At 39.1% G+C, this 14,676-nt stretch overlaps 1 protein-coding gene and 1 non-coding gene across 4 annotated transcripts in view; both read right to left on the reverse strand.

The window, feature by feature from the left end:
• Window positions 1–982: 982 nt before the first annotated feature.
• MAP2K4 (mitogen-activated protein kinase kinase 4) overlaps window positions 983–14,676 on the reverse strand; it is a 115,326-nt gene continuing 101,632 nt past the window's right edge. For 2 of the 3 annotated variants that reach the window (XM_033090639.1, XM_033090641.1), the window contains 4 exons: window positions 11,420–11,497; window positions 8,416–8,564; window positions 4,834–4,879; window positions 994–3,633 (listed from right to left, as the gene is read on the reverse strand). In XM_033090639.1, the coding sequence (XP_032946530.1) occupies window positions 3,520–3,633; window positions 4,834–4,879; window positions 8,416–8,564; window positions 11,420–11,497 (387 nt within the window). In that variant the 3' untranslated portion in view covers window positions 994–3,519. Of the gene's footprint in view, window positions 3,634–4,833; window positions 4,880–8,415; window positions 8,565–11,419; window positions 11,498–14,676 lie in introns of all 3 variants that reach the window. The other variant, XM_033090640.1, reaches the window with a different exon arrangement.
• LOC117014191 (small nucleolar RNA SNORD22) lies at window positions 6,378–6,500 on the reverse strand. Its single transcript, XR_004421480.1, has one exon. It is a non-coding gene; the product is annotated as a small nucleolar RNA SNORD22 (small nucleolar RNA).

Genomic DNA, 14,676 nt, shown 5'->3' on the forward strand with positions numbered 1-14,676 from the left:
AGTTTTTTAATTAATGTAATTTCTTATTTCTAATTAATTAGGTTAGAGTCTGGATTTGAATCGCAGCTCTCCTCCCTAATGCTACCGGGCTCAGAACTTCACTTCCCTAAGCCTTGATTTTCCTCCTCTCTAAAAGGGGACACTACAACCTGACTTTGAAGGCTACACTCAGGCTCCAGTGAGGCTCACAGATACAGGTCAGGTCCCTGAAGCATGGAGTGCCGTCTACTCTCTCGCATGACACTCTGAGTCGGTGCTTGGCTGGGATCTGAAAACTCCATGGGGTAACCTTTCCCCTAGCCGCTAAGGCTCAGGTGGAGAGGCCAGGATTCCTACAGCCGCACCCTTTCCTGGAGAATGTGTGATCCTTACCACGTCTGGTTCCGTAATGGTGTTTCCTACATCTCAGATTGGGTTACAAGCAGGCACAGAAAGAGTAAGGCACTGAATTAGTATACAGTCAACTAGTCAGGATTTGATCAATGACTGAGGGATGGTGGTAAAACAGATAAATTCCGCGCTGGAGATTCAAAGTTCTTGTCTCCAATAGTTCCCAGCCTTCCATGTCTTTTGCTTACCTCCATTGTCATCCCATCTGTAAACCTCCCAGGGCTAACCTCCACAGGTCTTTGACCTACAAAATCTCCTCTCCTCCCCGCTCTCTCAGGTCGCAGTGAGTGACTGCAGTCTGAGCTGCCATCTAATGCTCACCTGGCAGCCGCAGCACCGGGAGCAGAAGGCAAGGCTGGCAACCAAACCTCGGGCTCTTACAAGCTGTGTCTCTCCACCATGTCACAGGTTGAAGAACAGAACCCTCTTCCTTTAGTATTAAGAAAGCTGGGGCTGGTCAGGGCAACCAACAAAGTAACAAACTTGAAGAGACGCTGCATCACTCCTACTCAAACAGAAAGCAAAACCATATAGCAACCACAAGAAGAGAGGAGAAAAAGAAAGAATCCATAAACACTTCTGGAAGAAGAGAATTTTTCCCAATGTGAAATGCACAGATAATTTAATGGAATTTACTTGATTTTCCCCTCTCAGGGTCAGACTTCAGAAAATCAAATTACAAAGTCATCATCACATCCTACATTTATTACAACTGACCTGCAGGCAAAAGGATAGAACTATTACATAAACACTTCGATTCCGTGTATATATCTTAAATAGAGGAGGAATTCAAACAAGAATACAGGATAAAATATTCCAAAGCTCCAAGAAGCAGTTATGTTACTGAGCTCCATTTTTACAGACAAATAAGGCAATATCCCTGCACATTAGCTTTTTGATAATTTTTATACATTTTTCTATGGTACAAGAGAAAAATAACCAGAGCTCACAATGTACAGTTCTTACACTATTTTCACAGTTTGTGAACACTATACACCCTTTTGTTTTAATAAAGATACATTGTAATAAACTCCTTGCCCTTAAATTTATAGTTTATAATAATCTATGATTAATATACTAAAATTGCCTTTTTATGTGGTCATCCACACAATAGAACGGTCAGATTAGCTCCTGGACAGTCAGAATTGCTTTGATCTCCATTTGTAAAATGGCAAAGTGACCCTATGCTGAGCCAGCCGGGACAGCGAGAGCAGAGAAACAAATTCCCCTGGAGTCCCCGGGAGCCACGGAGGACGATGGCTTGGTGTTCAAGGAAGACGTTCAGCGGCGCTTCCTTTCAGAACACTGGGAAGTCTAAGGTTCAGGAGGCAGGGGGGAACACAGGAAATCAGGCCAGTGGACTAAAGCCATCCATCTTTTCTGAATTCTGAAATTTACAGGGATGTAACTTGAAACAGCACCATTCTCCCTTTATTGTCTTATAGTGTTTAGGACTGTCACTCTGGGAGGAGACACAGCATACCTGCCACCGTGCGCTTCTGGACGGCATCCCCTGCATCTCAGACCATGGCTGTTTTGTATTCCAGTGTGAACCACTCACAGTGCTGCCTAACTGCTATATGAAGCCTGGTGCTCAGTGCCAGAGAGGCCAGAGCGCCACCTACGGGGAGGGGAGCCTGGCTGGCTGGGGGGGGGAGCACTGCAAAAGACAGCAGAGTTAAACGGCCTCTCATAATTATTGTGGGGTTATTTTGTTGTGTAGAATTCCAATTCCAAGAAATGACGGTGACGTGCTAGAGGTTCTGGCAGGTGATGAGCTTATCTAAAAGACTGCCGTTGCATTCCTCATCGGGTCGCACGTGTCTCTAGAAAGATGCTTCCTCATCACCCACCACACCAGCTGAGCCCCACATTTCTCAGCCTTTTCAACATTAGAGCACATGAGAGATCTAGGGCTAGAAATCCTTGCTAAGGAACATCCCTGGTAATTATAAAGGTTTTTGATATAGGAAAAGGCGAAATATTAGATTAAGCGAAAGTCACATAGCGGCAATAGACTACACGGGTGGGGAAAGAGATTCGGAAACTGAAGGCCTGGACTAGTGATGGCAAACAACTGAGATTTGGTCTTTTGCTGCCTACAAGAAATCTTTTATCTAATCAATCAAGGCACATTGCTACCAGCTACTTCTCCCTGTTAGTGAGTTATGATGGCTGAAGTATCAGGCTTGGGACAAAGGGGAAATACATAGCTGCTACAAGTTGTTCCAGATAAGATACTAGTATTAAAAACATCTGTAAACTTTGTCCTCCGTGCTTCTTTCTTCTTTCTGTCCTGGTGGTTGATGGCAGGGAACATCGAGTTGGCAGCATACCAAATTCTGAGAATGAAAATTCTTAGGATCAGCACCTTCTGTGACAGGTGGCAGACTCCTGAGTCCTCCCCATGAAGAGCAGAGGGGCTGGGAAAGGAGAAAAGAACACATTCTGTCCCGTCTCGCTATTTGAATGTTCACCTCTTTGAACGCAACACAGTTTTTGGTAAAGAGAAACTCATTCTGATTTAACGTGTATTTCAAACAGGGAATTTGGCTGAGCACATCGATCCCCAAACATCGACTGTGACTGTAAAGCAACAGAATATCAAATCAGTAAATCTATTGCACTTGGTGAAGAAAGTAAAATTCCTCCTTCGTCTCCCAGCTCCAGAAGGCAATGCGTCTCGGTGCTGTGCAAGCTCTTCTCACTCAAGCCCAAGTCTCTATGTTCAGACAAAGTACATCCGTCACTGCGTTCTTCCAGAATTTGGAACTCTGACAAAACACCATTCCAGTAGCTGCGTCTCCAGGTTCCGAGTCTAGAAATGAATTTAAGATGTGATCTAATCACAGTCAACAAGTTGATCGTACTGACTTCCACATTTCATGAACACGTTCATCGGTAAAGAGCAGGATGAGGGCTCTGACCAGCGCGAGCACTGTGGTCAGTGGGTATTACGGGGATGCACGTTCTAGGTGACAGGAGTATACAGACAGGATGGAAACGAACACCAATCTTATTGCACATGGTGTCTGGGCGAGCAATAAAAACACTGTGATATGGGATGACAATTCTTTACGTCTTGCTTCCTCTCAGCCCTTTATTCTAGAGTCTGACGTAGCAGCGATATCAATCGACATACATGGGAGAGCTGGGAGTCGCTGGCATTTGATCCAGGATTTTACAAACATAGCTTGCGACCTCTACGGTACGTTCTTCATACATCAAAATAAAGGTATGTTTCTGCAAGAAAAAAAAAACAAACAAGAAAAATATCAAAATTTGTATCAGAGCCCACAGTAAACTTTTCCCAATTTCAATAGCACATAGAACCAAAGGCTCCAGGCCCATGTCTGTAAAACACGGTGGCACCAGCTCAAAGAGGCAAGTACAGCTGCATCGCAGGGAGATGTGTGAGTGGGTGTGGGCGTGCCTCAATATGACGCACGGTGCTACGATCTGGAGTGAGGTCTGGAAACGCATCTGCACACCAGGGAGTATTTGGGAGGCAGAGAGCAGCGCTGTTCCTCAGCACAAAACATGGCTGGAGCCTCTGCCACCATCGGAGCGCAGAGAAGAACTGCATGAACACCGGCTGTTAGTCTCAGGATACAGACAACAGATGTAAGCTCCACCTGCCCACTTCTCCAGGCGCAGCACAAGGACCTTACAGAAAGCGTTCAGTTTCAGTCCTCCTGACTCCCACTCCAAAAGCAGCTCAGTAGAACCTTATGCTACAAACTTCTGTGCTGCACTCTCCAAAGCCGGCAGCCCCGTATCTGCCTCACAAACCCACCTTTTTATACATCATCTCTATCAAGAGTTTTCTTTCTGAGGGACATCTTTAGGGTCTTGCTGAGGTTGGCCATGCTAGTTTGATCTAACATCCCAGAGAGCTAGAAGCTAAGTGTGACCGACGAGTGGTTTCTGAAAATAGTCCCACATTATTAGATCACAGTACTTTCTTCACACCTGAGACCGATGCCACATCCAGGAGACTGCTTAAAACGCCTGGATCCCATGGGGTGGGTGAGAACTTTCAAAGAAATGGGAACTGGCTGTATGATCTAAATTTACATGAGAACATTTAATAAAGGTAAGCTAAGCACAATAAATTCTTATGGATGTTACTCACACATAGACCATGAAGTGGAAAATGGCTCCTTAAAGTAAATGTTAAAGTTCTTTCGGTTAATTTTTATAACATGCCAAGGCCAAAACTTCCCATGAGAATCTAGCTAGTAAATTAGTAGGAAAATTATAATTATAAAGTTTCTCTTTCCAAATATCTTTCTTTCAAAACAGTTTAAAAAAAAATCTCAATAAGGTCAAGCTGTTTGTCTGTGACAGTTAAGCCCATGGCTTGTTTAGCGAACCAGTGTGCTAAGAGGATTCGGGCGTGAGGAAATAGCTATAATAATATTCCCAAGATCTCATACTCACCAGAAGTTCTTTATACTTTGGCCTTTTGGATTCATCCTTTGTAAGGCTAAAATAACATAAAAACAACATTATTAAAAGGGAGACACATTTACCCCCAAATATTTTTCTTTGCACCATCAAAATATTATGAAGAATCAAGTAGTTTTTTCCTTCAAGTAACAAACAAAGCAGGCAACCTGCCAAACACAAAACACAAAAATTAGACAATCTATAATCTAAGGATTTATCCTTAGGATATTCAGTGCAGGAGCAATAGAGAAAAATCAGAAACAAGGTAGCTATTGAAAATTGGATAAATTATGGCACAGCTGCATGGAAGAATACTAAATGTATATTCTCAGTTAAATATATGAATTTATGTATAAGTATAAAAGTGTGTGTGTGTGTGCACATATATGTGTTTCTAAATACGTACAGATGTATTTATACAGGCACCAAAGAGAAACCAGTGATCTGGGAGGCAAACTACATACAAACTTCATCAATTTATCCTTAGATTTGAAAACTTTTTACACTCTGCATCTCAATCTGTGTTCTTTGGTTTAAAAGTTTACAACAGTACAACTTCACTAAGTGCCACATTGATGTATGAAAAACCTCTCGCTTGCTGGTATTTTCCCTTTGAATTCTACTTCTCTAATGATTATTGACAAAAGGATTTTCATTTTCTCTGTAGTGGACCATATCTTTACCTGATCTCGGACCACAGCTTAATCACCACTCTCCTCCAATCTCAAATTCATTTTTTACTATCCGAAGTTAGTTAATCTGGGCAACATAGTTCACCTATTTCTAAACTTAATGCTGTTTTTCATATTGCACACATTTTATGGTGGGCACTGCCCTGTGATACATGGAATACAGCTACAGAATTCCGCTGTAGGAAGGAAGGATTTATTCCTCCACCGCTGAGAGTGCTGCCAGCAGACGGCCCTCAGTTGTAGGCCTCCTAGGGATTATATCCGCGAAGCGAGCTACTGTAGCCTTCCCGGGGCAGCCGATATCTAATGACTGATTAGATACAACCTGCAACACCCTTCTGTTGGGTTTACTTTTCTTCTTGGCCAAGTACATCTTTTCAAAACAATCTATAAATCTATGAATGAACTCTTAAGTCTTTCCATTAAAAAAAAAATCCATTATATTTCCTAATATATTATCATGTATTTTGAATGATAATTGAGTGCCCAGGTATAAAAGTTTAGGACAAGGTTGACAATTATTTTTCTACAGCCCTCAGGAGCTATGACGCCACTGTTTTCTGGCAATTATTTTTGCTGATAACAAATTTGCTGACAGTCTAATTAATCAATCCTACCTGCTAACATTTTAAAAAATCTTTTATTGAGAAAGACTGAAATGGCTGTATGCTAATTTGAACAGCTCGGCTGTACAATGACTTGAAAATTCCCTTTTTGATGTCTTCAAGAGTTGGATTCCATTATACATGCTTTGTATGTTCTTTAGACCTCGAAAAATATACAACAATTTTTCAACAAGTGATTTATTCCTTCTTCCCTGTCCCATGTTTGGAAATCCTTATGGTCCCTCAGACGGTTCCTTTGGTAACAAACTTTCTTCTCCCCCAGCCAGTGCCAGTGGGTCCACCTTAACCGGCTCTGAGATTAGGGCAGGAGGTAAGACTTGTGAATGTTGCTTCCCTGGGAATCTTCCTGCTAACTTTTATTTCGTTATTGTTCTGCACTTTTGCTTCAATGCCTTTTGGTATAAATTTAGTTTTGTTTACCCTACATGATACAGAGTCTCTAATTTCAATCTGAGAATATCCTGGATCAATTCTCAAATGCCTTTACTATCATCTCCTTAAACATTGCTTCTCAACTTTCAGAATTGTCTTTTGTTATTTCTATTACATTCATCTTAGAACTTCTCATTCTGTGCTCCTTGATTTCTTTTTTTTTTGTTTCCAAGCGTATCTGAGACTGCCATAAACTCATCTTGATTTAAGGTAAATGTGTGTTCTATTTTGCCAGTTGCTTTTCTTAGCATTAGACTTCATCTATTTTAGAATTCTGGTTTGCAAACTCATTTTGAAATCTGAATGGTTCTGGATAGAGATGATAGAAAAATGCCCAAAGATAGTGGAAGGGAGAATGGACAAACGTGGAGAGCTGATAGGGGCATACTACAAAAATAGACGTACTTCACCTGTAGACCCTAATGATTTGGAATGAGATGGAACATGAATGTACTCAGGGAAAACAATGGGACACTGATGTCTACAACTATTATCTACAGGAGAGGACTGCACGAAGGGACACGACTAAAAAATATACAAGAACTATACATATATAAAACAAAACCAATAAAGGTATCAAGAAATTAAGAAGAAAGAAACCCTGGTCGAGGGTCCACAGGTGATCATCTCAGATATTATGCTCTGTGACTCACACAGACTCTTTTAATCAACTATTTCACTAAAATGGAATATAGAAAAAGATCACATTTATGCAGTTATATGAACTGCATATATGTGTGCAAGTTGATAAAAAAATAGATTGTTTTAAAAAGGAAGAAACAGCCAATTTGAGTCATCGTCATGATCTTCTATCTGGAAAATGTTGAGGAAATCCTCTCCCCTCTGAAAACCAGCACAAATGTAGAATTTGGTTAGAGAAGATGAAAGGGACTTGCAAACTCGAGTCAAAGATATGTTTCCTAATTAATTGAAAAGAGAGCAATGCTAGACAATAAAATGTAAGTTTTTATAGGACCTAAAAAGAGTAGAAAGAAACAGCATGCCTGGTGATAAAAAAATGTGAGAAAAGGAAAAGCATTTTTCAAGAATGAAAAGAAGATATACTAAACATTCTGGCTTTTTGCTCATAAACATCTCTTATTTTTAAATCATGTTGGATAAACAATAATTATCAAAAATAGTCAAATGATAACAAAACAGATTGTATTTAAAATACAGATTAAAACAGCACAACACACAATTGTATTATTGTTATATCTGCATATTTTTATTCTTATGTGCTACACACACACACACACACACACACACACCTGATAAAAAGTGAACAAACAACATTAACAGGTGTGAGGTTCATACCTTCCTTAGAATAAGTCTTCAGAGAGCCAGCATACAGTACTACCAACTGAGTTTTGGGCCTGACTGTACTATGTACACCCAGCCATGTTATGTGTTATGTCAGGGCAGAGATCCATCCCTGAAAGTCTGAGCTGGTACGGTCTTGACTTAGGAAAAGCTTCCCAGTGATTTTGGTACAATCCCACAGTTAGAACCACAGCAGAATAGGATGCTCAGTCTCACCTAAGCTGTATATCTTGTACAAGGTACTAGGAATCTAAAGGCAGCAGCTTCTCCACCACTGCCATCTGATTTTCACTGGTACCTGAGTAGTAGCGTTAAGAGAGTGGAGCCTCTGCAGGTTAGCTGGAACCTCCCGTGTAGCCATGGTGACCCAGAGTCCCAGCTCAGAAGGCAGAGTGATATGAAGGCTCCCCTCCCCCAGTGTAAAGCACCAGTGCAGCTAAGGTTAAGTAAACCTCATCGTGCTCAGCACATGTTTGAGTGTTTGTGAATCAGGTACTCACCACAAGTTGACAAAGTTGATGAAACTTGGGGAGAATTCCCTTTCCTCAGAATTACTCAGCTGTGGAGGATCTCCTTTCACGACTTGTGTTAGTTGATCAAATACACTATTCCACTTTGGATAAGGAAATCGGCCTGTGGCCAACTCGTACTAAAGAGAACACAGAGGAAAAAGCAAAATACACTATGGCGTTATTTACTACTGCTCGCTGGAACAGCCACATTGAACTCTAAACTCCAAGCAAAACTCATTAAAGTCTTTCAATCAAACCCTTATCAGGTTAAGGTAGACTCTTCAGAATTATTAAGGCTAAATGGAAGTGATATTTAGAATCAAGATCATATAGAGAATTCTGTATCAACCAAATTCAAGGACTTGGACTAAAAAGAAACACTAAACTTAAGCCCAGACAATGTCCTCTCAGTGCCTCTCCAGGGCAGCTTCTTTGGTTCTGAGCCCTTTGTATGAACAATTCTGGAAGGCTGGTTTTAGAACTTTCTTAGTACAGTATCTGCAGAATTTATAGCCATCTGAATGGAAGGCCATGTCCAGAAGAGTGGTCAAATTCGTTTCTCAGGTAAAAGAATATTCAACATACAAAAAGTCCAATCTAAGCTCAAAGGAAACAACGTATAAATCCTGTTTATAGCCATTCTGTAGTTGCTACAATTTCAACCGCAACCAGATATTACTATTACTGAAGGAACCAAGTCAGGGTAAAATCCTTCACCTTGAACGCCAATGGTGATGCTCAGGACAATATCCCTAAACCAAACCAAACCAGACCCGAAAAATGTTATGGACTCTATGTCTCAATATGCCAAGATCAAAAATACTTGTGAGTTGTAGTGTCATCTTTCTCCCACTCTGTTCAGAGGATAATGAAAACCTAGAAATTGTGTTTTTCAAAAAACATCTAAATCTACAGCATGACCTAAATGAATCCATTTTATGTTCATTGACAGGTGATTGACATCTTAATATGATGAGACTCAAAACTTATTAGAGCGGAAGATGGCATATGAGAGATAGCACAACCTGAGAAAATTGTTTGAGTTTTTCCAGCTTAGATTTGATTTTGTCAATTAGTCAAATACTAAATAGCTATTTATACAATGAAAGGAAAGTTATCAAGCAAACATAAAGCCATTCTCAAACAGAAAGCCGTTATGGGAAGGTTTTTTTCCCCCAAAAGAGGCCATCTTCAGCTCATCACTGTCTCCAATTACACACGTATGCCCGTGGGAAAGCAGGCAGGAATGCATGCACACACACACAGAAATTCATTCCTTTGGCTGAGTTTTCTTTTCGATAAAAATGCAAAGGAAATAAACCTTATTGGTTATTCACAGCATCAGGAATAACTTCATTAAATTCATTCTTGAGAACATAACAGAAGGAAAAAGCAGAATGCATATCATAAGGTAAAGAACTTCACACCTTATAAATTAATTTCACACATTTCATAACTTTTGTAAGATTATCCATATGAAAAATAAATTATGAAGCAGTTATAAGTACTGAATACTTCGCTTTGAAACAAAGTTTAACCAGGTGTACTAAAGAAACTTGGTAAAATTGTTTCTATGTGAAACCTTTCACAGAACAAAAGTTTTTTTCTATAATGAAGTAAATATTTGCTTTTTAAATATAACTGGTTGGACAGATAGGTATTTGTGACATTACTATGGCTTATATATATGCCAAGTTGCCTCAGCTGGAAGCTACAGATCTTGCTGCAGTCTTTAGGATCAGTAGCAGACCCAAGTTCCATGTGCTCTCCTCACTAAAAAGGAAGGGATCCTTCTCCTTCAGACAGTTGGCATCACAATGGAAAGAGACTCCAGGAGCTACCTTCCATATCTGGTCACGAGGGAAACTAGATGGGCGTCTTCTGCAGGGGTGAGCTATTAGCCCTCACCTCTCTACACACAGAATTCATTAGGCCTGGCGACGTGACTCACCAAGATTAACTAGCAAGGGACTGTGATTCTGATTCATGGGAAAATGATCCCAGTACTATATAAAGATAATGAACAAATGGAGATCATTTTCTAAGCTATAGAAAAGTTCACTGCTCTGAATCTGGGCTATCTCCGGACTGGGTGATCTTATTGAAGATGGGAGGAAAACGGAAGGAAAAGGTTTGGGCTGTCTACCAAACAGGACAAAGCCCCATCTAGAAATGGAAAATTCACACCCAGTGTGAAAGAAGCTGTAGAAAAAACTACCATCAATCAAGCCCTGGTAAAACAGCAAGAACAAGAAAATAAATCTAAAACTTCAAAACAAAATTTGGTAATAAGGAAGTAAGCAAATGGTGTAGATAGAACCAAAATTTCAAATCAGTCCACAGGTGAGGACAAAAAAAGTTTATTTAATTGTGCTTATTAGTTGCAGATTAAGCAGCTTTCTTACTATTCTTTCTTAGTGTTGTTCTAAGGTAGAACTTTCATATAGAATTGTCACTAGGCAGTTCTTGGTCCTCAACAATAGAATTACTTTCAGTTCATTCATTTGTGGCTTTCCTGTTGTGACTAGGAGATTCCCAGCTGAAACTATTTTCACACACATAAATACGTACACCTAATATGCACACTCTACGCAGTTGTACTGGACATACTACGCTTGCCTGAGATGGGAGGAGCCTGCAGGTGAGCTGCCCTGCCCTGTTCCCATTCTTAGTGTGGGTGCTGATTCGTACAAGTGGGGCCCAGGCGTGCGGAGCGACATTAAGGAGCCCCAGGCACTTCATAAAACCTTGAGGGAAATAATCAACTGTGATTTGATTTTTAAGGTATAAAACGTACTTTTTTCAACAACTAGAAGACATAGTCCCTGTGAAATAACCATGAGCGAAAAAAAAATAGGTGAATAAAATCAAAGACTAGAAGAGACAAGAAGCTGTTCTTAAGGGGGTGGGGGGGAAAGACGGATGAAATTTTCTTTCATTTCTACAGTTCTTGTTACCCTACCACGATAAGATTGAGTCAACAGAAACATACCAATGTGATCCCCAAACTCCAGACATCAGAGCGGACATCATATCCTTGTCGTGATGCACTTGGGTCTATTCTTTCAGGCTGGAACACAAAGAGAAGTTATTGTCATTAATTACACATACCCTCAAGGGACAGGCAAATGGAAGCAAAAAGCCAGCAAACTCCCAGAGGGATCCATGGCTAGGGTCAGACTGGGAGCAATAGGATTCATCATAAAAACAATCAAAAGGGAAAAAAACCAAAACCAAAAAACTCAATGGCTCCCCCCATAAAGGGACCACAAAGCAACTCTTAATTATTTCCCCCTAAGGACTGACAATCATTTGCAAACCTGAAGCTGAGGACAGACAAATGGAGACACAGGAACAAAACTGGAAAAAATAAAGAACTGCAGAGTCAGATTAGTAGCAAGTAGTGGTTAACCAGGGAGGGGGGTGGGGTGGGGGTGTGTGGACACAGACTAAGTCTTCTTTGTTTCAGGGAATAAGGCCATACTGCAATATATTTGAGATACAAAAGCAAATAGGAGCTAAATTTATCATTATGCGTATGTCTATTATTCATTTTTAACCACATTAAACACTGCCAATATAGTAATATATTGTCCTCTCATATAAATAGCAAAATCATTTTTAGTAAGTTCAGTGAAGGGAGCATCTTTACATTTCCTTGAAATAAGAGACCATTGTTTACACAGTGTTAGAAATGGAGAAGAAAAGAGAGAGGGTATCAGGGGCACGGAGCAGACAATGGATCCTTAGCTGAGACTGAACAACTGCTGTTGAAAGACATGTCCAGAAAAGCATAATAGCCGACTGTATTATATTCTCAGCCTGTCAGCAGCAACTTGTTTGGAGACCTACGTATTTTGTTTGGAACATGAGTATAGTGGCTATATAAATTTTCACTGGAAGCTATGCTGTTTTTAGTTACAAATATATTTACCTGATAAGACATTACATAAAAATCCCCAATAGTTGACTAAGAGAGAAAACACTCCATCCAACAGCTGCAGAACACACATTCTCTCATGTTCACATAGAACATTCACTAGTATAGAGCATGTTCTGGGCCATAAAAAACACCTTATTTTAAAAAACTGAAATCACACATAGCATGTTCTCAGACCACAAAGGAATTAAATTAGAAATCAATAACCAAAAGATACCTGGAAAATCCCCAAATATTTGAAGATTAAACAACATACTTCTAAATTACACACGCATCACAGAAGAAGTCTAAGAAAATGTAAAAAATATTTTGAACTAAATCAAAATGAAATTACAACGTATCAAAACTTGCGGGATGCAATGAAAATAGTGCTCAAAGGGAAATGTATAGCACTAAATACATGAATCATTAAGAGAAGACAGACTGAAATAACGTAACTTGACAGCTTTAAGGAATTTGATACAGAAGAACACACTAAACACAAAGCAAGTAGAAGCAAGAAATAACAAAAAATAGAGTGGAAATAAGTGAAACAGAGAACAAAAAAAGCACAGAGAAAAATCAACAAAAGCAAAAGTTCATTATTTGGGAAGGTCAACAAAATTGACAAAACTTGAGCTACACTGACCAACAGTAAAGAAGACTCAAATTACAAAATCTGAATGAAAGAGGGGGCATTACTACTGACCTTACAGGAATAGATGAAATGGACATTCTTTGAACATGAAAACCCACCAAGAGTAATATAGAAATCTGAATAGCCTTAAAACGATTTTTCAGTGAATTTGTTAATAAAATCTTTCCATGAAAAAAAGTCCAGACCTGGATGGGTTCACTGGTGAACTCTTTCAAACAACACCAATCTTACACAATTTTTTTTTTTTTAAATAGAGGAGGGTATGCCTCCCAACTTGTTTTTATGAGGCCAATATAATCATTATGAAAACCTAACATAGACATTACAACACAATTAATAATCCCTCATAAACACAGACACAAAAATGCTTAACAAAATATGAGCAAATTTAACCCAGCAACACATGACCGAGTGGAATTTGTCTCAGGAATACAAAACTGGCTTAATATTTGAAAATCAATGTAACGTATCACATTTACAAAGCACTACTATTTCTATGCAGTATTACTGGAGCTCTGGGCAAGTACAAAAAGGCAAGAGAAAAAGCACTGTCTTTATTCATAGACATTTGAAATTCTACAACTGTTTACATAGAAAAATTCTACTAAAATTAATGGCGAAACCAGCGAGGTCACAGGACACAATGTCAAAATATTAATAATGTATTTTTAAATTCCATTTACAACAGTAGCATCAAAACACACGAATCCCTTAGGAATAAAATTAAAAGGTGCTTCAGAGTTCCACACTAAAAACTACAAAGCATTGCTGAGAGCAAAAAGACCTAAATAAAAGGAGAAACACAGCAGGTACTAAAAAATACAGTCATGTCAAGCTATCCGCAGGTGATCGGATAAATAAATTCTGGTGTATCAATACAGCGCAAAACTTCTCAGCAATAAAAAGAATGAACAAATACACACAAGATTATATACATTTATATGAAACTCTAGGAAAAGCAAATCAAATATATAGTGACAGAAAATAGGACTGATGACCTTTTTTAGATGATAGACATGTTTTATATCTTGATTGAGGAGATGATTATGTAAGTAACATTTGTCAAAATTCAAATTGTATCCTTAAAATGAGTGGCTATCATTTGTAGAAGGTCATTCTGACTGTTGTATGTTTAGGTCACTAAGAGCTGGAATTTCTAGCATGTGTATGTTAGGAAAACTTATCCAATTCCTGGAAATAAGTCAAAGAAAGGATTTCATTTCCTTTCAGTGTCATACTGGAGCACTGTCTAACAAGCCGACCCGAGGATTATTTAAGTGCATGTTTGTTTCACTTGATATTTATTATTTATTAGGACACAGACATTTAAGTTACATGATTTAACTTGGAGATTTCTGTCCAGTCAGGATGCAAATGATTTCTGTCCAATAACCCCAAGAGTTATTGTTTTGTTGACCTAGAGATAATAAGCAGTGTTGTATTTAAATTAGCCATCTCATTCCAACATTCTTTCTTCAGTGACTGTAAATACTGAAATACCCAAATGTGCTTTAAGCCAGTTTCACCATTCTGTCTGTCCAGTTTTCATTAATGAGCTAAATATATTTTTGATACATGTTCATTCTTTATCTGTACGCGTAATACTTTTTTAAATTTTGAAAATTATTCTTTGAGAGAAGTAAAGATTTAAGATCCATGAAATTAATTAAAG

Source organism: Rhinolophus ferrumequinum, chromosome 21, assembly GCF_004115265.2.
Source record: "Rhinolophus ferrumequinum isolate MPI-CBG mRhiFer1 chromosome 21, mRhiFer1_v1.p, whole genome shotgun sequence".
Lineage (NCBI taxonomy): Eukaryota > Metazoa > Chordata > Mammalia > Chiroptera > Rhinolophidae > Rhinolophus > Rhinolophus ferrumequinum.